The sequence below is a fragment of the Arxiozyma heterogenica genome (genome assembly GCF_036370985.1).
Source record: "Arxiozyma heterogenica strain weizmannii chromosome Unknown scaffold_27, whole genome shotgun sequence".
Lineage (NCBI taxonomy): Eukaryota > Fungi > Ascomycota > Saccharomycetes > Saccharomycetales > Saccharomycetaceae > Arxiozyma > Arxiozyma heterogenica.
The window spans coordinates 223,045-250,423 of record NW_027042680.1 but is presented as its reverse complement, the minus strand read 5'-3'; the positions used below and the strand labels follow the sequence as shown (position 1 = coordinate 250,423).

Below are 27,379 nucleotides of genomic sequence, written 5' to 3'. Positions count from 1 at the left end.
AAATATAAAAAACAATAAGAACTAAGTGAAAGAACTTTATATCAGGAGACTAATAAATTAACCTTTCTTTCTTTTACAGATGTCCAAAAGGCCTTTATCCCAAGTTGATATTTCTTCGTACGAATCCGAACCATCGATTGCTGTTGCAAGTTTTTTCAAAGGATTTCATGCCCCCGTTGATACTGAATTCAAATTATATCGTAATAAATATTCAGATGATCAATATATTTTACATGGTGAAAATAATAGATTAGAATACATTGGCCAAACAGATTCTGAATCTACAGCTGGTTTACAGTACCTTGTTGGTGTCTATAATAAAAAAACAAATTCAGTTGACTTATATAAAGCTCCTGTCTTGGTGTCTAAAGTTGTCTCAAAGAGTAAAAGGGATTTAGCAGGTCCAAAGATTAAAAACCAGGGCCAAGTTCGTGGATCTGTGTTAAGGAATGCTTTAGGTGAAGCTTTTGGTACAAAGAAAGCTAAGAAAGCCATTTCAGACTTGGAAAGAAATCGTGTTGATTCCGATAAATTGGTCGATGTTGCTGTGGATATCGTTGATACTGTTAAATCTGCTTCCAAAGGTCTACCAACTAGAAAGGAAATGGAAACTGCTGTTGCCAATGATAGACCAACTCCATTGGCTAACGTTGATGCCACTGATGTAGAACAAATCTATCCAGTTGAAAACATAATACCTTCTAGAGAGCTACAATCTATTCGTGTTAATGGTATCTTGAAGGAGAAAGATATTGAAAAGAAATTAGAATTTTTCCCATATATTCCAAAATCTACCAAATACATTAAAAAGAAACTAAATATTTTCAAGGAACCATCTCAAATTGTGAAAATTCAGTTATTGTATTATTTAACATTACTTTTTGGTGTTTATGAAAATAGAAGATGTCGTAGTAAAGACCAATTAATGGAAAAACTAAATTCTCCTCCAGAAAGTTTGGTGGATGGTATCTTAGAAAGATTTACTGTTGCTAGACAAGGTGCCTTTGGTAGATCCAAGAACCGTTCCTTTTTAGTGGATCCACACAGTGAAGATAAATTATTATGTTATATTTTGGTCATAATGTTACACCTAGATAACTTTATTGTGGAAATTTCCCCAGTTGCTCAAGACCTTGGCCTCAAACCATCTAAGATCACATCTTTATTCAGAATTATTGGCTGTGTTGTCAAGAGTGCTACAGTCGCACAAGCAGAAGCTTTCGGTATTAGTAAGGCAGAAATTTCCACTTATAAAATTGCTACTTTAAAAGTTCCCTTCAAATTACCTGAAATGAGCAGAAGAGGAAGAGGTCCTAGGTAGATGATTTGTCTCTTCAAAAGTGAATAATGATTGTATCTAAAAAGAAAGATAGATTTTAAACAATATAAAATATTATAATATTGGAAATAATAGGACTTATCTACAATAAGCATTAGTACTATTTTATTATTTGTATATTAGAAACATGTACTTATAATTATATATATCACAGTGTTCTATATATGTTATATTATATTTGTTTCATTTTAACGTTAACTAGAAGAAAATATGGCAATTATTCAGAACAATAAGTAAGTACATTAATTACAGATTATTTTTTTAATATCCTCTAATCTTATGAATTAGTAAGAAGAATTACATGTAGTAAAATATCTTAGCCACCTCCTTATATACAACTAGAGGCACTTTTACAAATACTCCTTAAAATATATAATTAATAGCCGTAGATTATCCTGAAAATTTATTGAATCACTGTGTATAATGAGTAAATGAATGTATTACCCTCTCTGTCCAATGTATTGCACAATATATTCGAATCCTAGTTATAGAATAACCCATAAAGTTATATATTGAATAAGTTTCAATGATAATTTTACTTGCTAATATTCATTAACTCTATTAATATTTACCCATTCAATTTGGGACTTTTGTCTATCATCTCTTTTAACTTTAAAGAAATGATCGGTGAATTGAATTGCATTCATATGACTTAAAAATTTCTCATCATGTGTGATAACAATTAATTGGAAATTTTTTTGCTGTCTTCTAAATTGAATAATATTATTTAATGACCTAGCCAAACTTTCAATATTTTCTTCATCAAGATTGGTTGTAGGTTCGTCAAGTGCAATTACACCGCAGTTGATACCAAATGTTTCTGCTAATGCTAATCTAATTATAATAGATGCCAATACTTTTTGACCAGCAGAACATCTTCCTCTCATATCTAACTCAGCATCCTGTTTAAACATCACTACACGATAATTGTATGATTTTGACCTTACTGAACTTTTAACTTCGTCAGATCTTATTTTTATGGTATCAATATCGGTACCACTATATGTACGTTTCCATAGTTCATCTATAATTCTATTGATATCTTCCATTTTTAAACTATGATATCTCATGATAGCACTATCTAATGCTTTAGAATATGTATCAATATCATCAGTAACAAAAATATTCGCCTGTAATTTAACCCATTCCTTGTGATATCTTTCATCAATATCCTTATATTCAGATGTTAGTTGACTTGATAAAGAATTAATCTGATTTTGTAATTGTCTCATCTCACCCAATTTTCCAGCATTATCTGCGCTCAATTTTTCATATAATGAGCGAAGTCGAGTAGACTCTTCTTTATATATATCTCTTTGAATTTCTGCATTTTTAATGTCCAATTTCTCAATTTGATTTTCAATCTCCTTTAGTTTACCTTTTAAATTTAATAGCTCTAAATTGTCTTTTAAAGTTCTTTTTTCATTCTTTGAATCTCTCAATTTTTCTTTCTGTTCTGTCAACATTTTCAATAACTCTTCTATTGAGTCTTGGTTTTCTCTAATTTCCCTCTCAATTTTCATAATTTCCTTATGACAAGAGTCTAGTTGATTTGATCCATGCTCTTGGAATTTTTGTATATGAGTATAATCTACTTTAAAAGAATCATAATCATTCTTAACTCTTTCTAGTCTATCCGATATCAGATCAGTATTATTTTGAAATTCTTCTTTTTTCTTATTAAGCAACTGCTCTATATCCTTTCTTTCTGCTGTTAACTCTTTAACTTCAGTAGATAGTTTCTCTACTCTTAATGTAATACTCTCAATTTCTTTATTTTTATTATCAATATCTATTTGTAGGTTCTTTGTTGATATAATGGATTTTTCCATATCTTTAATGTGCATTTTTATTTCATTAATTTTACTTAAGATATTATTATGTTCTTTTGTCTTTCTTTCTCTCATCTCTTGCAAATTATTAATATCATTACGTAATTCACGCATAAAATCATTCTTTGATTTTTGCATTTCTTGGAGTTCATCTATAGTTTCAATCTTTCCATTCTCATCACTATATCCTTCTAATTTCTTTGAGATATCACCACATTCAAAAGTTAGTTCAGTCACTTCTTTTGATACATCTAAATATCGTTCAATCTTTCTGCTTAATATCTTTTCACCATAATCACGAGATTCTTTGAGATTGGTATTTTTCTTTTCCACACGTGAAAGCTTCTCTCTAGACTCTATAACACTTTTTGAAGTATTTAATTTAAGTTCTTCAAATTCTTTTATTTTTTTGGATAAATTGTTTAGAGAAATTATATCCTTTTCTAAATATCTTAATTCATTTAAAAATTTCTTTTCTTCCTCTACTGTCTCCTTTAAAGTCATTTCAAACTTAGAATCCGTCTTTCGTCTTAATTCTGAGAGTAATTTACTTTTAAATTCATCGGTTTCAAATTCTCGTGAACATAGATAACAACAATTATCACGATAGGCTATTTCTAAGGCTTTTTTATTAAATTCCAAGGTAGTCTGATGCATTTTCAAATTTTCTAAAGCAGTCTTGTAAGAAAGCTCCGCTTCCAAAAGTATATCACTGTAATCTTCGATACTGCAATTTTCAGGTAAACTTCCCTTTAGATGGTTTATTAATGTCGCCTTGTTTTCTAAGTTTTGCTTAAGGTCGTTTTCTAGTGTACTTAAACAAAATGAGTTTTCCGTATATTCCTTTTGGGCAACAGTTAATTCTTTGTTAGATAAAGCAATATCTCTTTGTAAGTTAATAAAAACTTTCTTAAATTCTATATCAATATCAGCTGACAATTTCAAACTAAATCCTTTCAAACACAAGGCATTTTCTAAGTCTGTCGTTAAATTAAATAACATTAATTTTTTTTCCTCCAACGTTTTTTTAATAACAGCTAGTTTTGCAAAAAGATCAGTTTGTTGGTTTGCTTTCAAAATTTTATCTTGAAGGCCTTCTACCTCTCTTTCAACTGATAACAACTCATTATTTTTTTCTCTGATTTGAGAAGCAATTACACTTACGGGTTCATCTTTCTCCCAGGTTGTTAACTGTTTATTATATTCTTTAAGATCATGATTAGCTTGATTTAATTCTTCTTCTAAAGTTGTTGTATTTTCTATATCTTTTGATAAAGATATTACTTGCTGCTTTAATTTATATAAATCTTGATTTGAATATTGTAAATTCTGGATTTGCGCTGTTTCACTATATTGCTTAGCTTTTAACTTGTCTTCTAATTTGGCCAGTTCTAAATTGTTAGCTTTTTTCAAATCTTTCAGCTGTATTGTTAAGTCTTGAAAATGTTGTTCTAATGTATTTAAACACAATGCAAAGTGATTATTATTTGTGTTTGTTTGGGAGATGGTTTTATCAAAGGTAATGTTGTACTTTGAGCTAAATTGGTCTACTGAACTATTTAATTTTTCAATTAATTGCAAGTAAGTATTTTTTTGAGAAGTTAACTCAGCTTCTTTTCTTATTAATACTTCTCTGCTCCTATTTAGTGTTTCTTGCTTTGACTTAATTGAAAATAATTTATCTTCATATTGATTAATCAGTATTTCTTTTTTCTCTAAAACTTCAGAAAAATTCTCCAACATGCTGTTTAATTCTGCAGAAGGTATATCTACTATATCAATAGAATGTGATAACCTATCAATTTCGTTCAGAGTAACAGAATGGAGATTTCTCAAATTTTCTGTCTTCGACAAAATATTTTGAAAATCTTGATTTGTTTTAAAAAGCTTATCTGATTCTTTAGTAACTTTATTCAGTTGATCTTCAATTGAATTCACTTCACTTTGATATTCATCTATTTTAGCTTCTAATTGGTGAATTTTCATTTTTGTAGTTCTTGATCTATCTTTATCGATTTTTAAATGCTCCACAGACTGTGTTAATAATTTAATATCTACAACCATGTCCTTTCTAATTGTTTTCAAATTATCAATAGCTTTAGTAAATTTCATAGCTTGGAATATCTCATCAAATTTCTTTTTCAAATTACTAGGCTCGCTTAATGGCCACAGACTATCTTCTTGGTGACAAAAGATCACATAATCTAGAATAGCTTTGGGGACACCCATATATAATGGTACCTGTGTATCTAACTCTAAAGATTTAGTACTTAAAGTGGTCCTCTCTCCGCTTTTATTAATAGCCACCAATTGACCTTCTAACGTTTTAAATGTATTTGTAGTTTTTTTAGCTAATAGTTGAATATTTCTGGTTACAATCATATTAATCCCATTTGCACTTGTAAAAGCTAATTTTACTTGGGCACGTATATCTTTTTCACCAGTAATCTTTGGATCATGGACGAAAACTCCACCTTTACTGTTCGGCGGTAAATCACCAGTCGTTGCATATTTTAAACATTCAATGATTGTTGTTTTCCCTGATCCATTCATACCAACAATCAAAGTTAGTGGTGCACCAAACTCAATAGTCTCTCTGTCATTTGAATCAAATGATCGTATACCTTGAATGGAGAGTTTATGGATGGCACTCATTTCTTTGTAATTTATTTAATGTCGTAACCAAGATAACCTCTGTCTCTTTCACAATAACTAGACATATATCTATTAAGCAAAGTAAGTCAATAATCTTATCCTTGAATACTATCGAGGTATCATTGGTCGTTACAGATATCTATTAAGAACTTTTCCTTGTAGGTTAATCCGGCTTAATGTTATGTAGTACTGACTAACTTAATTCTAACCAAAAGTGGTTACCCTGAGAAAATCTGATATTTTTTTTATTTGGTTCCTTTCACTTTTTGTTTTTGTTTTTTTTTTTTTTTTTTTTTTTTCTCTTGTTTGTTGAAACAAAATGATGAAGTCCTGAAAAAACTATATAAAGGAGATAAATTATGAGATGTTGCCCTGAGGTTTTTCGTTTTCTCCTTTGTAAAAGTCTTAACTACTCTTGACTCAGCGCTCTCTCTTAAGCAAAGCTGACAAGTCTTACGACTGGACATACGAAGCAGTATATTTCACTTAGTGTCTTTAAAATAAAATCAATATATAATATTGTGTTATAAAGTAGTTACAGAATAATTGTAATCGTGTTTTAATTTTTTTAATTAAGTGCGTGCATTATATATACCTTTAATTGAAAAGCAGGTAGAGTAAAACAAAAGTTTAAACTAATACAAATAAAATAAAGTAGTAATACAACGTCAATTAGCATTTTCCATCCTTACATTATTAACTTCGTATTCACTTTTTTTCTTCTTCCTTACTTCATTTTACTAAATATTGTTAAAGGAAAATATTTTTAAAAACGTATATTTCTACTATTATATATATATAGATAATCGTATCATAATTCGTTAGGAGAAGGTGTGAAAGATAAAGCATAGAAAGGATTTTTTTTTGAAAGTTGGATATTACGACCCATTAGAAAACTATCCGGAGAATAAGAGAAAAAGCTATATTTATTAATAATTCTCTTCAATAAAATATCGTTAACAATCACAAAATGAGTGAAACTGAGACTTTTCAAGATTTTGTAAATACCTTGGAATCCTTTCGGGAATTAAAATCAGGTATCTCTGGTTCTCGTATTAAAAAGTTGACTACATTTGCTCTTGAAAATGTCGATCAAGAGGAACAAATTGTTGATGCAATTATAAATTATTCTAAGACTTGTCCCGATTCTCATAAATTGGGTTCCTTGTATGTTATTGATTCCATTGGTAGGGGTTATTTAGATGAGGCTCGTGCTAGAGATGATTACATTAAACCTACTGCAAAGAAAGGTTCTGCTGCGCATGCTGTTTATACTTTAGGTGAATCTATTCAAGACTTATTAACCACTGCATATTCTAAGGGAAATAAAGATCACAGAGAAAAAATAAGAACGCTAATTGATATCTGGGATAGAACTGGTTTATTTCAAAAGGGTTACTTAAATGCTGTAAGAGCTAAGTGTTTTTCTATGGATGATTCATTATCTCGTAATACATCACCATCTGTTGCTGTTAATAATAGCAGTTCTGATTCCGACAAAACAGAGCTTTTGCCTGAAAATCCTAAAGAAAGGGCCAAAACTATAATTAATAACTTGAAGCCACTTGATTTTGTACCTGACGTTGATGTTACAGATGCCTTAGTATCTGATGATTTATCTGAACAACAAACTGCTTTACGTAAATTATTATTGTCTCTGCAAATTCAATTAGCTAAACATATTCAACAATCACAACATACAGTAAACAAAGTTGAACAGTCTTCACATAAAGTTACCGAGTATGGAAGCAGACGTGAGCGTGAACGTCAATATGAAAGGTACTCCTCTAGAAGAAATAGATCAAGATCACCACCTCAAAAGGGCAATCATGGTTACGATTCTAATGAACATTCAAGTTTTGGTCGTAAACAACAAAATTTCGGTCCAAACAATCATCATCTGTATCCAGACGAAATGAATTATCCACAAAATCCACATAGTAGACCCAAACCTGTTACATATGATCCTTCTTTGCCTCCAAATGCTATTAAAGTTTTGAGTAGAACCTTATTTCTTGGTGGTGTTCCAATGAATATGAAGGAGTGGGATATTTCCCATATTCTAAAACCATACGCCGATGTTCAGAGTGTTATTTTAAATAACCATAGAAAGCATGCCTTTGTCAAGGTTTATTCTAGACGTGAGGCAGAAAATGTGTTAATGAATTTTAATTTAGATGGTTCTTACCCATTAAGAACACGTTGGGGTGTTGGTTTTGGTCCTAGAGATTGCTGCGATTATCAAAATGGGTACAGTATAATTCCCTTACATAGACTAACCGATGCTGACAAGAAGTGGTCATTGGAAGCGCAATGGGGTGGGACTAATGGACAGCCTTTAACACCTGGTATGGTATTTGAAGAACCAGATATTATTGTAGGTGATGGTGTTTCTTCAAAAGCTATTTCTCAAAGAATACCTACGGATTCGTCTAAAAACGGTCCAAGATCTAATAGAGATGAAAGACGGAATGGTTATAATCAATACAATCAACATCAACCAGTCCAAAGTGGATATATTGCTGAACCAAATACTATGTACAATCAATTACCACCACAACAAGGTGGTGGTTACATGGGTCAAAATGGTGTATATGGACAACCAATAGGTGGATACGGTATGTCTCAATCTCCACAACAAATATTACATCAGGGGCAAATGGGTGGCACATCATTGCCAAATCAGCAGGCACCAGCACCACCACCTTCCCAACAACAACAAGCACAGGCAGCTGATCCACAAGCACAATTAAATACTTTAATGAATATGCTAAATCAACAGCAACAGCATTGAATGAAGCATTTTTTTGTATTTTAGGACATTTGGAGACAAGAAAGTCAAGAAGAAGGATACAGGTATACTATCTTTTTGTTTAATTTTCTATTTTATATCATTGGTTGTTCCATTAATATGCATGTATAAATTGTTTCTATTAGTATATACATATGAAAGTCTTTTTAATCTGATCTTGCAAGACATAGAGGGGGGTAGTTTAGTTAATGAAGTCTATCCCTGCAATGTCTTATTGTAATATATAACATTTTATGAGTTTGTGTGAATACTTTTTATACTAATAAATATGCCATCCATAATGGATTTCATGCTTTCTTGTTTAGAAAGTGCCTTTGTATCGATTTCAATCCGCTTCTTTTCTAGCTTTTCTTAGCTTTTTTTATCTCTATTTTTTTTTTACTTTTTTCAAAGTCCTTCGAAATACAGAAAAAAAATAGGCAGGAAGGAAGGTTATTTATTTGTAAAGGGTTAAAGATTATTTATACTGGTTCTAAAAGTTTTAAAGAGTAAGTAAATAAAGTTCTGTTGCATAACTTACATAATGTATTGTTTTGTGATTGGTGGAAATATCGTTGAGATTTTGATATTAGGACGTTTGATAAAAACTGCGTGCAACAGGTAATCAAAGAAATACAAGACAAATAGGTAGGTAAGATAGATAGTCAAAAAAGAAAAAAAAAAAAAAAAAGGAAAAAGAAGACAATATGGCTACAAAGGTACCACAAACTATCCGAGCTGCATTAATTTTGGCTAGAAGTCCAATAGTGGTTCCTGATCTAACAAAATTTGAATCTCAATACATTAAATATAAATATGAATTGGAGAAGAGATTGATGTGGACTTTCCCAGCATATTATTACTTTAAAAAAGGTACAATGTCTGAATACAAGTTTCAAATTGCTCAAAAGAAGCCTATTTCAAAACAACCTGGGGTCTGGTATCCTCAAGGTATTCCAGATATCAGGCATGGAAGAGAAAGAAGTACTAAACAAGAAGTTATAATACCTAAAGATGAAAATCCAGCCAATGATACCAGTATAAGTAGACCAGTGGTTAAAAACTCAATCATCACTAAAGCTGATGAATCTAATGATACTACAAGTTTGGAAAGACAATTAAGAAAAACTTTATACCTACTAGTTAAAATTAAACCTAACGATGAGTGGAAATTTCCTTCATTTGAAGTCAATTCAGATTATGCATTGCATGAAGTGGCTGAATCTGGTTTAAGAGATATTGGTGGGTCTAAGATTAATACCTGGACTGTTTCAAGAAAACCTGTTAAGGTTTTAAAAGATAAAAATGATGAATCATTGGAATTCTTTATTAAATCAAGGATTCTGACAGGTGAGTTTGTTCCTAAGATGAAGGATATTGAATTTAAATGGTTGACTAGAGATGAAATTAAGGATTTTGTAAAAAAAGATTATTATGACAACACAGAATTTCTTTTAGATAAATAAATACGAAACGAAGTGACAATGTAACAAAAAGAAAAAAAATAGACAAGTGAGAAAGATATGCCAAATATTCTTTGGTAATGTCTCTTTAAATTGTCATTAGTATAAATATTATTTATTTGTATACGCACACACACATATATGTATGTATATATACGTATGTGGAATAACTACTAACTTGTAAATATACAAACATTTATTATTTGAGTTGTGTATTTATATTCTTATGTCGGCATTATATTATATTATTCATCATTCAGAATACAAAGTTTAAATATAAAGAGCCTCAGAATTTATTTATTAAATCTACCTGACATTGAGGATCGTGAAGGAATGATACCCATTCTGTCCCTGTTCATTCTGTCATACCTTATACCAAATCTTTTCTGTGTTCTAATTGTGGATGATGTATTTTTGCGAATTTTATTTGCAGTTACGCCAGAACCTCTTTCTGTAATCTGTTTACTATGATCAACACTACCACGAGATTTGGCATCCAAGTTTCTAAGTTTTTTATTGTCTATATTATTATGTCCATTAATATTCATATTTGAATTAGAACTACTATTTTTGTTTTTGCTCCGCAGAGTTAATAAATTTTGTTCATACTTATCTTTCCAAAATTCAAATTCATCATTCACTTGAGAAATATGATTATACAAAACATCATCCCGTGTAGATTTGATAAACCATGTTTTATTTGGATGAAATCTGAACCATATATCTGACTTTAATTCTTTAATAGTAAGGGATCTAATAAGATTTCCATTGGACATATTATAAAACAAAAGTTTATCTTCGGAAGTAACTATCACTAGTAACTTACCTAAATGATCTATATCTATGGACAATATTAACGCATTGATATCATTTAAGGTAAATTTAGAGGTAAAGGTATTTAAATCCCAAAAAATGCACATACCATCAGATCCTCCACTTATCAAATATCTACCGTATGGATCCATTCTTAAATCTGTCACTGAACCTCTATGAGAATTTAAAGTTAATATGCACTTAACTTCGTTATCTTTAGCTAGTCTTTTTAATGTGAATACCAATATATGACCACTTTTACAACCAATAAAAAAATAATCATCTGTATTATGCCATGTAGTAGAATATGTAATGTCACCATTTAACAGATAAGGTGATAAATTAATGATGTATTTTAATGAAAAATTATCTCTAGTAGAGAATAAATATAAATTTTCTGATTTTGTGGTTGCTAGTAACCATTCGCCTCGAGGACTATAATAACATTTATTGATTTTAGTTTTATGTGATTCTACATTAACTGTTTTGACTCTGCTTAATTCACTTTCTCTAAATTTAGAGCCAATAAGAGACCATATGATAATTTCATTTGTGTTTGATGTTGTAGCAATTTGTGAGGTTTCTTGAGGATTCCAAGATATATCGGTAACTGATTTTTCTGCACCTACAACATTATTAATAAAAATCTTGTTACTTGAATTTGTGTGTAAAATACCATTTGAGGGTACTTCCCATATTGTCAAAGATCCATCCATTCTGCTATATGCTAATAATCTACCTGAGGGGTGGAACTCCAAAGATAAAATTTCATTTGGTTGCAATGAAGAACTAAATCTTGATTTAGAATGAGAAATAACCTTCGTGTATCTATCATCTTCGATTTTGTGGACATTTTTGCCCTTTTCTAATACTTCTTTTAAATATAATTCGATAATATAGTCAGATAAGGCTGGAGTAATTGATTTATGTTCTAAAAAATCTATCATTTGATTCATTGCGATATTTTCTGGTTTTAAATAAATTAATGTATTCCAATATATTGCCTTGTTTTATTTAGATAAAATCATTAATAATAGTTCGCTTGGAATAACTAGCCCGTTTGATCTTGTCTTCTTTCTTTTGAGGACGCAATAATGAACGATTTTCTAATTGATACTTATCATTGCAATTGTGTTTGTGGTGTTATTCTCTTTTTAAATAACTCAAAAGATTTCTGCGTCAAAATCCAAAAGAGGAAATAAGAAAAAGTGATCTACAATAAAATGAATTGAAAGAAAAAGATATAGAAAAAAATCCCTGTATGAATATAATGATAAATTATTCCAGTAATTAACAAAACAATCTTAAAGGTGTGATATAAGTTTTACAATAAGGTAGAGTCTGATAAATTTTCTTTTTTTTTTTGGGGAGGAGTGTCTATAGTAATAGAACGTGTTTCATTGAGGTACAAAGAGAAAGGATATTTGGGTACTACCAAGTTTAATAGAAAAAAGTTAAAAATCAAAATAGAAAAGGAAGAAGAAAATAAATATATCAAAACATTATAGTACCAAGTGAAGGAATGGGAGACCTTATTAGAAGTGGAAGTCGATTCAAAAGTTGCCCTTTAAAGGACTCTGATTGTGGTGATTCTAGATTAAAAGAATTGAAAATGCATGCTAAAAGAAGACATAAGATCCGATCACTAATTGAAACTTCGAGCAAAATTCAAAATAATGTAAACCAAGATACATTGAAACTTAATACTGATTTTGGTTTAAATAAGAATGGCAATGATAATGATGTCTTCACAATACAAGAATTAAGGAAGAAAAGAAAGACGACATTATCATCTAATGATGAAGTGATATTGAATAATCATCCTGAAACAATGAAATTAATAAAGAAAAAAAAGGTTGATATGAAAATAAAGGACCAGTATACAAAATTGAAACCACTCGAGAGCATTGTGTCATCTTCCCATAAGAGAATTACTCCAGAAAAAAGGAAATTACTTATTGAATCTGCAAGGACGGAAACGTTTGACAATTTGAATCCATTTGTTAAACAAAATACATCGTTATTTAAGGATATTTCCATGTCAGATATAATCAAAAAAGTAAAAACTGAAATCAAATCTAAATACAATATCCCACCTTCAGTGGATTCAGGCAAATTACTTAAACAATGTGATCCAGTTCTAAAAATTGTGAAATATATTTTGGAAGGGACCATGCCATCATCTTACTACAATGAAGCAAAAGCATTGAGCAGACAATCTAGTAAACCATTTTTTTCCCTACATGATATATCCATGTCATCTTTAAACAAATTTCTTGCAGGATTTTATGGTTGGAAAAGACAAACAATTGTTGGTGAACAAATTTTTCATAAATATAAAAAGGAGTTAACTCAAAACAAGTCGCCTGTAGTAAAGTGGTGGGGGACGAAGGATTTTGCAATATACGTATTGGCACCAGAAGTTCTTACACTAGTAGCAATATTAAAAATGAAAATAGGTAATAAAGATTTTAGATATCGTCTCAAACATCATTTAAAGGATTTAAATTCTGATGATATTGAAACATTATTAGACTATGGATCAGAGATGTTAGATATCTTTGAAGCTACCAGAGAATATGGGACATTAGTCACAGATAATGAGCCTTTAGAACCGTGGGAAGTGTGTATACCAGATGTATGATAGTATCGATAAGTGTTACAATCTCTTAACAGTTACTTGCTTCTTCCTAATTCTGTAGTCATGAGCAGACTCTGTTTAATGACGTTTGAATATCTTTCTGTACGAAATTTCCGAATGGAAAGAAAAAAATTTTTTTTTTCTTTTTTGGTGATAGAATGAGGGATACATTGGATTCAGTCGACAGGCATAAATATGGTTCAATGGTGGTTTACTTAAGGTGATACGTGACGAAAGCACTGTTCTTTTATATTAGGATAGGCTCTTGCCCAGAAAAAAGAAACAAGTCGACAGAACTCTCCAGAAGGTCTCTATTTAAGAATGTCTCAAAAAGCCTGCTACGTTTGTGGTAAATTAGGTCACTTAGCTGACGATTGTGATTCTGAAAAATTATGTTACAATTGTAACAAACCTGGCCATGTTCAATCTGAATGTCCAGAACCAAGAACTGTTGAACACAAGCAATGTTACAACTGTGGTGAAACAGGTCATGTTAGAAGTGAATGTACTGTTCAACGTTGTTACAACTGCAACCAAACTGGTCATATCTCCAGAGAATGTCCAGAACCAAGAAAGGGTAGATTCCATCATGGTGGTAACAGATACAATAGTGGTAAGACCTGTTATAAATGTGGTGGTTTTAACCACTTAGCTAGAGATTGTACTGAGTCAGAATCTAAATGTTACAACTGTGGTAAATTCGGTCATATTTCCACAGATTGTCCAAATGAAGCTGCCGAGAAGGTTTGTTACCATTGCAACCAACCTGGTCACATCTCCAGAGATTGTCCAATTTGAAATATAAGATAGTGTTCTAGGATTCTAGGCATCAGTTTTTATATTTTTGTTTTATTATTTTTTTATGGTGAATATTAATATTTCTATTTATTACTATCATTCTGTGTTATTACTCTTTTGTTAATATCCTATAGATTTTATAACCAAAATAGTATTTTTTTCTTTTTTGTTTTATTTAAATCAAAATGCATACTTCTTAATGAGAATCGATATATTTGTGGGTAACGATCTTCACAAATTAAAGTTTGTATATTTATCTGTCTAAATCTCATTATATATTTGTACATTAATTAGTATTTAAAGAGTAATTGTATCTATCTTTTATTTCGATATTAATAATAATAAGAAGAAATTGAACTTAAAAATATTGCATTCACAAATATTTGTAAATAGAGTCTGCAATTTTCACTGCTTTAGAACAATCGGCCACGTTATGCACTCTTACAATATCACAGCCTAAACCAATACAAGATGTAACAACAGAACCAGTAGCAAAGTCTCTCTTAGAGGCATCTTCTTCCTTTGTTATTGTCCCAATAAATTTCTTTCTGGAAGGTCCTACTAATACAGGTATATTTTTGAAGTTAGTAAATTCCTTAGTATCTTCATTGAAAAATGAATAATTTTTGAGTAATGGGATATCCTTCATCAATTGAATATTTTGATTACCATTTTTTGCAAATCCTAATCCTGGATCCATAATTATTTGCCAGCGTTTCACTCCACATTGAACAGCTTTCCTATATGTTTGAGACATTTCAAAACCAATTGATCTAATAAATTGAGTTTGTGTATTATTCTTTTCTATCTGATTGTATAAAAATTCCGTCCCATTCAAGTTTTCTGTTTCTTCATAATGATTTAATTGTGTCATAGTGTTAATGTCACCTCTAATATGAGAGAGAACATAAGCCACATAAGGATTTTCTGCAACAACTTCAAAGATTGCTGGATCAAATGTGCCACCAGAAATATCATTAATAATATCTACACCAGCCAAAACAGCTTGTCGAGCCACCTCAGATCTGTATGTATCAATAGATAGAACAATCTTTTCTTGTGGTAATTGTGGACATTGTCTAATGGTTTTAATTAACTGGATGGACCGAGATAATTCTTCCTCTGATGTAGCTTGTTTTGAATTGGGACGGGTAGAGCAACCTCCTATATCAATTATAATATTTTCCTGTAATTTAAATGCTTCATTACACATTCTTATAATATCGTCTAATTTCTTGTCAATGTTATTAAAATGCTTTCCTCCATCAGAGAAGGAATCTGGAGTATTATTGATTATACCCATAATATATGTAGGAGATGAAGTTTTTCTGATCACTTGTGATGATATTGGATTCAATTCATATCTAGTATTGAATCTCAAAAAACGATAGCTATTATTTATTGATGGCAATGGAATTAATTTAGTCAAATAATCCGCGTCATTTAATTTTGCATATATTTGGTCTAGATGTTGAATAATTGGTTCAGATGTAATAGGGTGTAACATAGTTGATGGGATAAGTTCACTTAGTGGTTCTAAAACGAAGGTTCTTTCTAGCATTTTTGGATGTGGTACAATTAAATTTTCAGTATTAACCAGAACATGATTACCCTCACTGTTTAAGTATAGTATGATATCTAAGTCAATACATCTTGGACCGTTATCAAAATGTTTTACTCTTTTCAATTCTTCATATTCAATTTGTTTGCAAACAGTAAGCAATTCATCAGGGTTCAACTGGGTTTTTATTTGTAAACATCCATTCATAAATGAATTTTGATCTTTGAAATACATTGGTTCACTCTCAAACAGGGATGAAGTATTTAAGACTTTGATTTTAGGATTTTTGTCTAACAAATTGATAGCTGATAGTATATATTTGACCCTATTACCAATATTAGAGCCAAATGCTAAATATGCTGTATTCCATTCGTTGTTAACAATGCTTATTTGCTTAAATTTTTGTTCTACAGGTAAATCAAACTTTGTGGATTTATCCATAGAATTATCCTTTAATTTTATACTCTTTAATAAATCCAATTGTTTAACACTTTTTGTAGTGCTAACACCAACACCATCGGTATCTGTTATTGCACTTAATTTTATAACTTTAACAGTTATTTCAATTCGATCTCTATCAGACGAAGATATTGATTGAGAGATCACTTTCCCTACTGATTCAACCAAGGCTTCTACAGTTTTAAAATTAGACTTTTCCACATATTCCACTATATTATCAATGATAAGTTTCAAGGAAGAAGTTTTATCTAAACCTGGAGGACTCTTAATAATTATATCTAGAGACACTTTTTGTTTTTGTAGTCTTTCAAAAGTGAAAACACCAATAATTGTAAATAATTCAAGATTATGGATCTCATAGATTTCTTCTGTTGGTTCTCTCATAATGCATGAAATATGAGGAGTCCTTAAATGATAATCTAGATTCTTTACACAAACTTCTAATTCATTAACACCTCGATATCGATCTTTGGAAGTCGTAAAATCATATATGGATTTCGTCAAATTGCTTAATTGTAACCAATCTTTTCTTCCTTTAACCAAGTTGGTAATATCTCTACTTATTACAGCATAATTTAAAGAGTATTTTAAGTCGTCTGTGGTGGAGGATTTACTAAAATCTGTGCCAATTCTGAGGGATACATGACATTTTTGTGTATTTAATGCATTCCATAAATCTGGACCTGTAATAGTTTGTAATTTCAATTGATTGATGTAGATTTTATCTCTAGACGCGGATATGGGACCTAAGTGATTAGCTGTATGAAAATTTAGCCTTCTTGAACACATTGCTGTCAGGTTCAAAGACTGTTCAAGGAAATTTATAGATAGCACTTTGATTGTTTTACACAGCTTTTATTTTATTGTAGTTTGTTTAGTGATCTCTTTAAAGAAAAGTCAATTGTTTTGTTAAATTGATAATTTTGTCTTCCATGGATCACAGAAAAGTAATCTGCTCATTTTTATCTAAAAAAATACTAGTATTATAAATAGATTTAGTAAACCAATAAAATTGAGTTTCATTTTGTTTCGATGACTTCAATAATTTTTTCTATTTTTTTTTTTTTTTTTTTTTTTTAACGTTTGTCTTGTTTGTTTCTGTTTAGCCTTTTTTTTGATGTATTTTTATTTTTCACTGCTTTCTTGCAGATCTTTAAATAAAGAACTATTCAAGTTAGTGGAAAAAAGGTGTGGAACATAAATCAGATTGTGTATTACATTATATAAGGAAAAAAAGATTTAACAAGATCTACTCAAAATACTACTTGTACAATTACCTCATTTATTGTCGCACAGTTTATTTTATATATTCCTTTTTCGTGTTATTCCATTTCATTTGAGTAATCTTATGAGGTATTGTTTTGTAACCTTAATTATCATATAACACAATATAATATTCACTATAATAAAATAAAAAGTAATGGACCATAACAAAAGTAATAGTAATGTTCAAAAAAATATGGGTGTTCATAAAAATAAGCAATTAAAACTTATATCAGTGGAATTTAAAGAGGCTTCTGTGGATTCACCAGCATTTAGGGCACATGTGAATTTCTTTCATACAAGAATGGAGATATTCGAGGACAGGTTACAAACAACTATGGCCTTTTATGATCAGAAGTTTAAGACTGCATTTGATGATTTTCAACGTGTAGGAGAGACTATTGTTTCTTTAGCTTTTCCATCTCCAGTGATGTTAGCTAATGGGTTAGTAAGTAATCAAACATTTACACCGTCTGTAATATCTGAATCCAGTTTAGAATATAAGAAATTCTTTGAATTTCTTATTAAAGTTGTAATTGGAACAAGTAATTCACGGTCACAGATAATTATAAATTTGCTTTCAAATGTTATTGAACCTTATAAGAGTAAAAGAAAAACTTTTGAATATTTTCAAACAAAATATGATAATATGTTGAATTCATTCCAAGACATTAAGGTTACAAACAAATTATTGGATCCACAAAATATTCAAAATGATGCCCAACAATTACATGAAATAAGAAAAAGTTATCTAACAGCATCATTAGATTTAATTGAAACAATGTCTGAAGTGAAATTGAATCTAGAGAAACACTTTCTGGACTCTATTTCTGTTTTGATTTCCCGGGCACATAGTACATTATCCACAAAAAATCCAGATATTGGGTTATTTTCATCTGCTAAATCAAAATACTTTAACGATTATAAAGAATGGGTCCAAAATGCAGTTGAAGGGTATGAAGCTTTAAGAAATGATATTCAGCATGCAAAAAAGCAAATATTTGAGTATGCTAGTAATTTTTATGCGCCTTCTCAAGATATCAACGATTACAATATAACAAATATTCATAATGCAGTAGAAGTTTGTAAAAGTTTACCAGTCCCCTTTGTATGTCCTGAAAAGTCTGGATGGTTACATATGAAGACTACAGTAGGTAAAGATAACAGAGAAGTATGGGTCAGAAGATGGTGTTTTTTGCAAAATGGTGTGTTTGGTATGTTCTTATTGTCACCTTCAAAGATATACGTTGAAGAAACTGATAAATTTGGTGTCTTTTTAACACAAGTAAGACATGCAATGGAGGAAAATAGAAAATATTGCTTTGAAGTTAAAATAATCAATGGTAGTGGATATAATACAGATATTTCTTATCGAAACCATGGAAATGATTCTAAAAATAACAACATTAAGATTATTTTTCAAACAGAAACCTTAAAAGATTTAGAATTTTGGTTAAATACATTTGAGTTATCAAAAAAGTACATTGGAACATTAAATAATAGTACATTAGCACATGAAATTGCATACAAAAGATTTTCCCCAAGGTTTTTTGAATTTGCTTCTAGTACTACCACATCAATAGATCAGGCTATTACAACATTTGATAGTGAAACAATATCTTTACTCGATGAGTTAAATTGTACTTTTTCAGAGTATGAGGTTTTGAATTTACCAGACGGGAAACTGTTTGAGTTTCATATGGATGCAACTCCTCTGACTACAAAATTATCACAGTTGGCTATATTGGCAAACTATTTTACTCGTGGTAGTTGGTTCCCTAATGGTATCTTGGTTAATATATGGGGGACCACAAATTGGAGTGAATATTCTCTATGTGAGAGCAAACAAATGAGGTCATCTACTGTGGTAGATAAAGCTCATAACAGACTATCGATGGTAAATTCAGAAATTTTCCCTACTTTTTATGATAGACAATTACAAATTGATGATGTACAAATGAAAAATGTGTTTTATATCATTGACCAAAGGTTATTGAAAATGAAGACTGAGTTTTTGTTATTCAAATTTAATTCTTTTTGGTATCCTAATGCAAAACAAAGATTTCCATCGGTATGCTATGTTACAAAGGATTATTTGTTTTGTTATATGAATTCCATGGGGTTTATATGTTTAACTAAGCTGAATACTGATGATATTATATCTGTTGAGATTGACAAAGACCATTCGAATCGTATAATTCTTTATGATGTAGAAAATGTTCAATATAAAATGGATGTTTTATTTACTGAAAGAAAGGCTGTAGTGTTAAAATTGCAGGCTTTAATTGAGAATAAAGTTTCTCATAAAGTGACTAGTTTGGAGAGTATATTTAAGAAATTTGTTGCTATTGATCAACAAGTTAAAGAATCTGAAGTCACAGATAACTTGAATGTGGGTACTTTAGAAACCAAACAAGAATCAGATGCTAAAAAAATTGTAACAAGAAATCAAGAAGGTATATTAGGTTCAGTTAATAATAAAGATTTTAAAGGAACTGAATTTTTGGAAACCATAACATTTTGGAAAATGGGGAATGTGGCGGATTTATTGGCTAGATTAAGAAATTTTAGGAAACATTCAACCATAGTCTATAAACATGATTATAATATTCCGAGTAAAGGATTGATACACATTCTTTTTGGTGATAGCTCAACTGCATTTCCTCGTTGTTTCTTTTTGGCAAGTTCTAATACTACTACAATTGATATATCATTTTGGAAACAAGAACAAAATAAGAAGAAGGGTGATGGTGATACTATTTTGACTCGTTATTTAAAGTTCCCTATAGATGTAACCCACTATTTGTTAAATAGAAAAGGAAAAATTAGTCAAGGCAATGTTAAACAAAAGTCGTTATGTTTGAAACAAAGTATTGTGAAGGCTGTTGAAAATATATATTATGAAGTAGAGCAAGGACCAACTTATATTAAATTACCAATGTGCAATTATCTTAGAGTTAAAGTAATATACTGTATAACACAAACTTTTGCTCCCAAAGACCATGTTGAAACAAGACTAAGAATGTCTACAAGTGGTTCAGTAATTCAAATGTTTTATAAGTTTGACTTTATTAATAAACAAACTGGTGAAATAATTACAGAGGAAAAATGGACATATTTAGATAAAATTTTGTTAGAATGGGCTGTATTTTTCAGTAATGTTGAATTTCTATTAGTTAGGAAAGTAATTAGGTATTACTTAGAAAAAATTGGAAATCACGGTAAGGTCATAAAAGCCATGAAATTGTGTGGGTTAATTGGTGTTGATATTCAGGATGACGATAAGAAAAAGGAGAAAGTGATTTTAGAGGAAGAGGAAGAACAAGAAAGAAAGGAGCAACAGCAGATTGACAACAATAAGAATGAGCAAAAAAAGGATTTTATTCCAGATGGATATTTGGTCAGATATTCATTTATGATTTTATTGAAAGTGTTTTTAAAGCATATTATGTATCGAATTGTGAATATGTTGTTGTCCGTTATTAGATGTGGTATCAGTTTGCTTATTATATTGAAGAAAATTATTCAGAATTTAAACAAAATCCTATTACTTGGATTATTTTTATCGATACTATTTAATATATTCTTAAGCGGTAGGAGTACCATGTCCTTTTGGGCTGTTAAAAGAGCAAAGAGTACATTTGTTTCGTATATGGAACAATCTCAAAAAGCACATGAAGAGAACATAGCAAATAGAAAGAATATTATTTATTTAGATGATTTAGAAGCTTTGACACAAGATCTAGCCTTGGAGACCGATAATTTAGTTTATCAGGAGTTTAAAAAGCAACATGGTGATTCCTCCATTATCAATAAGTTTCAAGCTACTAGGGATGATGTGGCAATCAGAAGGAATGAATTATTGGTAGAACTTAAGATTTTGCAAAATATGGAAAGAGAGATCATACAAGGTGATTATAGGGAATTTTTACTTGGAGAAACATCTCAATGTGATAAGATTCAAAAGGAAATGAAAGACTTATATGAAAATGATGCAAATTTACAAAAATACTGTGATAGTTGTTATTCAGAATTGGAAAGGTTGACTGAATTATTGTTGTAAATGCCACAATGTATGTGGTCTATATGTAATAAAATAATATATAATAGTCACATAATATGTTTGTATATACATATATATATATGGATCGTCCGAACCCTAACGAATAAAGAATAATATAGCATCATACGAAACTGAAATTTCTTTCTAATTTTTTTCATAAAAAAAGGAAAAAAAAAATATACAACTAAAACAAAACATATATAAATAAAGAGGGAGTTTAAATACGACAATGTTTGTAGAAAGAACCTATCTATTGGCCTCAGGTGCTGAACCCGTTTCTGCGTGTCTGCTTCACTTTCTAAATGTCGTAGAGTTAGAGAGAATCAGTGTACAATGAAGTACTGATTTCGATAGAATGTGAATCTGAGGAAAGTGCAGCCAGATGCCTGTGGATTGTCATTTTTCCAATTATGTTTTCTTTGTTTTATTCGATGGTGTAAGGTTACACCAAGAGAAAATAAAGTCAGTTTTCACATTCGATTTTTTTTTGTTGTGCTTAATTGTTGCGTTTATTATTGTTATGTAATGTCTTTGTTGTTTATGATGAAAATTTTTTCTCAGCTCACTCAGAGTAGTTTACTATTGTGATTGAAAATATTTTTTCCTATCCAACATTCATCAATCGAACTGATCTAAACTACAAGACATTTATTTTATTTAACGATTCTTTTTTATTTTATACTAGATTTTTAATAACTCTTGTCTGTGATTTATAGTCAGGACTATATTATATGTGTTGTTATTTTATCGGATGAACAGTTTTGTAGTCATTTTTAAAGGATACGCAAGGAAACAATTAAAACTTTAGTGTATTATTGTAAAATCATTTTTTTTTTTACGTAGTATTGTTTAGAGTTATTACTTTTAGCACTTAATTTATACATAAATTAAGTTTTCTATTTAGAAGTTTGGTTTACGAGTACGCATAATTGTTTTTTTCTTTTTAGAATAAATACGTAGTGATTCAAAGAAATCATTATTCTTAGATTAATGTAAGGGTCATTCCAAATGGTATACTAAAATATGAATATTAATCATATATAAACACTTAAAAATTATATAATTGGTTGATTTTGATCGATAAATAGATCAGTCTCAGTTATTACTGATATTCTAGTTTTTATCCAGGCCATTTTTCCTCTAGGTAAAGCCTGTTAGATAGAGTATGAATGTTAATGCCGACAATTACCTTTGGCACTATGTCTCAATAATTTGTTAAAAATGTCTACCTGAGGATCGTTTTGTTCGTTTGAATACACTTACAACCTTGGGCCCTGAGTTTCAGTTGTTCCAAATTCTTCGCCTCGACATTAGGTAGGCGTTACCCGCAGACTATGTATTTCAGAATTCCCAATTAGGGCTCCTTACATCATCCCCCACCAAGATTCCAATATCATTGAGTTGCAATTATATTGTCAGTAAATTAACTGTATAAAAATTAATAATTTTAATAAAAGCGATTAGCTGTGAGAATCTGAAAGCTAAAGTAAGGGCCTAATTGGGAAAACACAGCTAATGGATTTAATTTCTAGCTTCCATCATCTTACATGAAACTAAAGGATTAGAATTACCATTTAAAGAGATGAACACAATGGTGTCCAACGTGCACGATCTGTAGCTTTTAGTAATCATCAGGATTTGCAAATATCATAATATAGCAATAATCAATTTTGGTACTCCAAGAATTCGATAATAGAGAAATTAAATATCTTAAAAGATATTCATATCTATAGAGATTGCTTACAAATAAAAATAGGAGTTCAAGGATTAGAGGTTTGGTAAAAGGTCATCTCTACACCTCCAAAACACAATAAGGATCAGAATAGACAAATGTAATAAAACAATATAATCAAAAAACTATTATCTGTCAATCGCCAGAGTAGAATGTCATAATGTCACCTTTGGATTAACCAAATCTTCACCTCTTAATTTTTTTCATTCTTTTTTTGGTGACGATTTTTCTCTACACAATTGTCCAGACGATCTTTTTGTCTATTGAGGTGTTGTTTCCAATACTCATATAGTGTCGCTGGGCCTTTGGTTTAATTAACTTTACGGGAACTCTGACAGTGTCCCATAGTTCGCAATCTTTCCACCTGACATCTGCTACAACATTGCAGTTATAAAAATAGGTATTATTAAAATCAGCAATTTTGTTGATGTTTTTTAGGATTTCCTCTTCTTCCACAGGAGGAACATTGCCATAATCATTTAAATGATCATGTTAATGTTTCAAATTTTTAACATTAAAAATATCGTGTTTAGCAGTGTCTTGATTAAGTACTACATGCACCGCATTAGGAGGATGAAGCTCTACTATTTCGAAAGGAGCAAACTATTAAAATTGAAGTTTATCACCAGCGTAGGGCATTTGATACACTTCTCGATGGATCAAAACATTCTGTTCAATCTTGAAGCCTGGTCTCAGGGTTTTAGCATTGGCTCTTTCAGGCTGGTATTCTTGATCCTTTGCTATATTATAAGTCAAGAGGTCTTTCACTTGCACAGCACTATTGACAAGCTCTTCAACATGGGATAATGCAAATTTAGGAAGAGCCTGAAGATAATATGCTAAAGGTAGACTTGACTTAATTGTAGATTGATAGATGTTATTATATACAAACTCAATCATTGATAGTACATTTAACCATTCACTCCCGTGTGGATTTAAAACAGAAGTGATATTTACTGTTAAAATTTGTTTAACTTTTCCAACCTGTCCGTTTGCTTGAGGATTATGACATATTGCCATCTGTAATTTAATAGCCATATACATTACATGATAATCATTTATTCTAGGTTTGTTGTGTAACTTGAAAAGTTCCTGAACAAAAAATTTTTTTTGAATAATATCCTCCACTTTATAAGATTTTTTATAAGCAATGAAATGGAACATTTACATTAAATAATAGATAATCATCATTATGTTATCATACTTTTATTGCTTATTAAGTTTCATACTGGAAATAAAATCAATAGTAATATGTCTCCAATCTTCCTTTGAATTTGTTAGAGTTGTGTAGATATTGAATTATTGGTGTGTACGATGTTTCGATTTCTGTGACAACATATTCATTCTTTAGAATATCTATTCCAAAATCTGCAGAATTTAGTAATCCATTATATGAGTTTGTCAATAAATAACTAATATCTTAGAATAATGGCTGTGACCTTGCTTTCAACATGTTGAAACAGAAGTTGACTTCAGTTCCTGTTCTACTACCATTTGATGAAACGAAAGATGTCTTGGTTACTACTACCGCCTCAGATTTTGCCATAGATGTTGTTTTAGAGCATAGTGATTTTACGGGTTGTCACTTAGGTGTAGTTGCTTATTCAAGTGGGAAGTTTCACAACTCTCAATTGCATCAATTTACTGGTGAAAAAAAATTTTTTGCTTTTTGGGTTGCTTTGATGTAACAGTTCCATTATTTGAAAGGCAGACACTTTATTCTATATACTGACCATGAATCGCTAAAATATTTATATTCGAAAAAAAAAATAGTAGTTTTAAAATTGGCTGTTGGTCAGATGTTTTTGCTTCATTTGATTTCGAGATTGTTTATATTAAGGGTGAACGAAATAAAGCGGATGGCTTTAGTCGTCGTCCTGATTTGAAAGAAATCAGAGGCACAAAAATTTTAACACCACAGAATTCCCCATCCTATCCTTCTCCCCAGAATCCTGAACCAAATCCAACATATATTCTGGATGATTTTTGGTTATGATACATATTTATATGAATTGAGTATTCCTAATCAAGTCACTTTATTAACCAAATTCAGACTTGAATATATTGAAGAATTAAAGAGTGGGTACCAACAGGATGCAGCTTTCAAAGTAATTTATAATTGCTTAGTTAATAAAGCTCCGGTACTACACAAATTGGATACTATAATTAAAAGATACAAAGTGATCGACGACTTACTATATCATGGATATACTGATTTAACTGTTGATAAATTATGTATTTCTAACAATTTTATTAGAACTGAGCTACTTAAGTTAGCTCATGACTCTACTGCAGGCGGACATAATGACGGATTTCGTACATTTACAAACTTGTCCCCTCATTATTATTGGCCTCGAATGAGTGCTACTATTAAACAGTATGTTCGTCATTGCTCCAGTTGCCAGAAATCTAAATATAGAACTGGTAAACAATTTAACGCTTATATGCCATTAATGATTCCTAAGGAACGTTAGAGACATTTTGACATCGATTTCATTTCAGGTATGAAACCTGATAAAAAAACTAAATGCAACAATATTATGGTGGTTACTTGTCAACTGACGATGATGTCCCATTTTATTGCTTGCAAGAAATCTGCGAAAGCAGAAGACATAATTAAATTTTTTTTTTCAGAAAATTTTCAGGTTGCATGACATGCTTCGAATAATTGTTTCAGACCAAGACAAAACTTTTACATCCATTGCATGGACAATTTTCACGCAGTGTGCTGGTATTAAATTACAAATGATGACAGGTCATAAACTCTTAAGAAGATTGGTAAGTTGAAAGAATTAACCAAATTTTGGCAGAAAAGATCACTTCTATTTCAGATCCACATGGGAACAAATGGTCAGATATACTACCTATAGTTGAGTTTGCACACAATAATACCTACCAATCTACTATTAAGACAGCCCCATTTCTAGCATGTTATGGTTTTCACCCTAGATATGTTAAAATTTTAAATCTCCTGTAATATTTTTCAAGAAACTCCGCCAACTTCCAGGCTCTTCCTAAATTTGTACTATCCCATGTTGAAGAACTTGTGAATCATGCTGCGCGAGTGAAGGAACCATTGACATATAATATTGCAGAGGATTCAGGATATTAGTCTAAACGAGCAAATCATAAGACCTTGAGACCCGATTTTAAGATTGCACAAAAAGTTTCAATCCATCGTGAAGTCCATCGAAAGCCTCAGGCAAGCGATAAATTCTTATTTCAATTATATTGTTGTTTAGCGGTGGTAGAACTTCATCCTCTTAATGCTGTTCATCTAGCACTTGACCAAGACACTGTTAACCACGATGTTTTGAATATTCGAAATTTGAAACATTGCCACAATGATTTGAATAATTATAAACATGTTTCTCCCATGGGAGAAGAAGAAACCTTTAAAAACATTTACAGAATTGCTGGTTTTTGTAATATATATTTTTATGGCAGCAATGTTGTGGCAGATGTCAGGAGGAAATATTGTGATCCATGGGATATTGCTAGAGTTTCTGCGAAGATAATTAGACCAAAGGTTCTAACAACACCATATGAGTATTGCAAATAATACTTTAAAAGACAAATATATCATTTGGACAATTAAATAGAGAAAAATCTTAGTATTTGTGACAATCTATCACTGGTTATTGAAAAATAATAGTTAGTTTCTTTGTATGTATGTGTAAGAGTTGCTGTATATAGATGGATGAATCATATCAATTAGCATAAGTATAAACACTCTTACGTAAGCTCTATATATTACTAATTAATAACCCTGGTGTTGTATTATTACTTCTTCTTGTTGTTAGTCTTTTTCTTGTATGATGTTAAGAGTTACTTCTTAATATCATTACTAAGATGTATTTAAATAAGATGATTACCCCTAGCCTATCTCTCAATAATCAAAGGCCTCTTGACAAGATCTGATATAACTATCGCTCCCTGGAAATCCTCCAATCAGATTCAATACCTTAT

At 30.5% G+C, this 27,379-nt stretch overlaps 11 protein-coding genes across 11 annotated transcripts; 7 read left to right on the top strand and 4 right to left on the bottom strand.

Moving 5' to 3' along the window:
• Positions 1 to 79: 79 nt before the first annotated feature.
• On the top strand, positions 80 to 1,321 carry RPA49 (DNA-directed RNA polymerase I subunit RPA49; the record flags this gene model as incomplete). Its single annotated transcript, XM_064859769.1, has 1 exon — positions 80 to 1,321. One exon carries the CDS (start codon positions 80 to 82, stop codon positions 1,319 to 1,321), a length of 1,242 nt encoding a protein of 413 aa, XP_064713142.1.
• Positions 1,322 to 1,881: 560 nt separating this feature from the next.
• RAD50 (MRX complex DNA-binding subunit) lies at positions 1,882 to 5,826 on the bottom strand (the record flags this gene model as incomplete). Its single annotated transcript, XM_064859768.1, has 1 exon — positions 1,882 to 5,826. The coding sequence occupies one exon, from the start codon at positions 5,824 to 5,826 to the stop codon at positions 1,882 to 1,884; it is 3,945 nt and encodes a 1,314-aa protein (XP_064713141.1).
• A 970-nt stretch (positions 5,827 to 6,796) lies between these two features.
• NRD1 (Nrd1 complex RNA-binding subunit) lies at positions 6,797 to 8,620 on the top strand (the record flags this gene model as incomplete). Its single annotated transcript, XM_064859767.1, has 1 exon — positions 6,797 to 8,620. One exon carries the CDS (start codon positions 6,797 to 6,799, stop codon positions 8,618 to 8,620), a length of 1,824 nt encoding a protein of 607 aa, XP_064713140.1.
• Positions 8,621 to 9,324: 704 nt separating this feature from the next.
• Positions 9,325 to 10,083, top strand: MRPL17 (mitochondrial 54S ribosomal protein mL46 MRPL17; the record flags this gene model as incomplete). Its single annotated transcript, XM_064859766.1, has 1 exon — positions 9,325 to 10,083. One exon carries the CDS (start codon positions 9,325 to 9,327, stop codon positions 10,081 to 10,083), a length of 759 nt encoding a protein of 252 aa, XP_064713139.1.
• A 290-nt stretch (positions 10,084 to 10,373) lies between these two features.
• On the bottom strand, positions 10,374 to 11,849 carry TEX1 (Tex1p; the record flags this gene model as incomplete). Its single annotated transcript, XM_064859765.1, has 1 exon — positions 10,374 to 11,849. The coding sequence occupies one exon, from the start codon at positions 11,847 to 11,849 to the stop codon at positions 10,374 to 10,376; it is 1,476 nt and encodes a 491-aa protein (XP_064713138.1).
• A 566-nt stretch (positions 11,850 to 12,415) lies between these two features.
• Positions 12,416 to 13,537, top strand: RTC4 (Rtc4p; the record flags this gene model as incomplete). The annotated part of the gene is made up of 1 exon (XM_064859764.1): positions 12,416 to 13,537. The coding sequence occupies one exon, from the start codon at positions 12,416 to 12,418 to the stop codon at positions 13,535 to 13,537; it is 1,122 nt and encodes a 373-aa protein (XP_064713137.1).
• A 318-nt stretch (positions 13,538 to 13,855) lies between these two features.
• Positions 13,856 to 14,332, top strand: GIS2 (mRNA-binding translational activator GIS2; the record flags this gene model as incomplete). Its single annotated transcript, XM_064859763.1, has 1 exon — positions 13,856 to 14,332. The coding sequence occupies one exon, from the start codon at positions 13,856 to 13,858 to the stop codon at positions 14,330 to 14,332; it is 477 nt and encodes a 158-aa protein (XP_064713136.1).
• A 373-nt stretch (positions 14,333 to 14,705) lies between these two features.
• Positions 14,706 to 17,141, bottom strand: FOL1 (trifunctional dihydropteroate synthetase/dihydrohydroxymethylpterin pyrophosphokinase/dihydroneopterin aldolase FOL1; the record flags this gene model as incomplete). The annotated part of the gene is made up of 1 exon (XM_064859762.1): positions 14,706 to 17,141. One exon carries the CDS (start codon positions 17,139 to 17,141, stop codon positions 14,706 to 14,708), a length of 2,436 nt encoding a protein of 811 aa, XP_064713135.1.
• A 631-nt stretch (positions 17,142 to 17,772) lies between these two features.
• Positions 17,773 to 21,678, top strand: SIP3 (Sip3p; the record flags this gene model as incomplete). The annotated part of the gene is made up of 1 exon (XM_064859761.1): positions 17,773 to 21,678. One exon carries the CDS (start codon positions 17,773 to 17,775, stop codon positions 21,676 to 21,678), a length of 3,906 nt encoding a protein of 1,301 aa, XP_064713134.1.
• A 2,338-nt stretch (positions 21,679 to 24,016) lies between these two features.
• PWA37_003229 (uncharacterized protein) lies at positions 24,017 to 24,574 on the bottom strand (the record flags this gene model as incomplete). Its single annotated transcript, XM_064859760.1, has 1 exon — positions 24,017 to 24,574. The coding sequence occupies one exon, from the start codon at positions 24,572 to 24,574 to the stop codon at positions 24,017 to 24,019; it is 558 nt and encodes a 185-aa protein (XP_064713133.1).
• An 815-nt stretch (positions 24,575 to 25,389) lies between these two features.
• Positions 25,390 to 25,884, top strand: PWA37_003228 (integrase zinc binding domain-containing protein; the record flags this gene model as incomplete). Its single annotated transcript, XM_064859759.1, has 1 exon — positions 25,390 to 25,884. The coding sequence occupies one exon, from the start codon at positions 25,390 to 25,392 to the stop codon at positions 25,882 to 25,884; it is 495 nt and encodes a 164-aa protein (XP_064713132.1).
• Between the last annotated feature and the right edge of the window lie 1,495 nt (positions 25,885 to 27,379).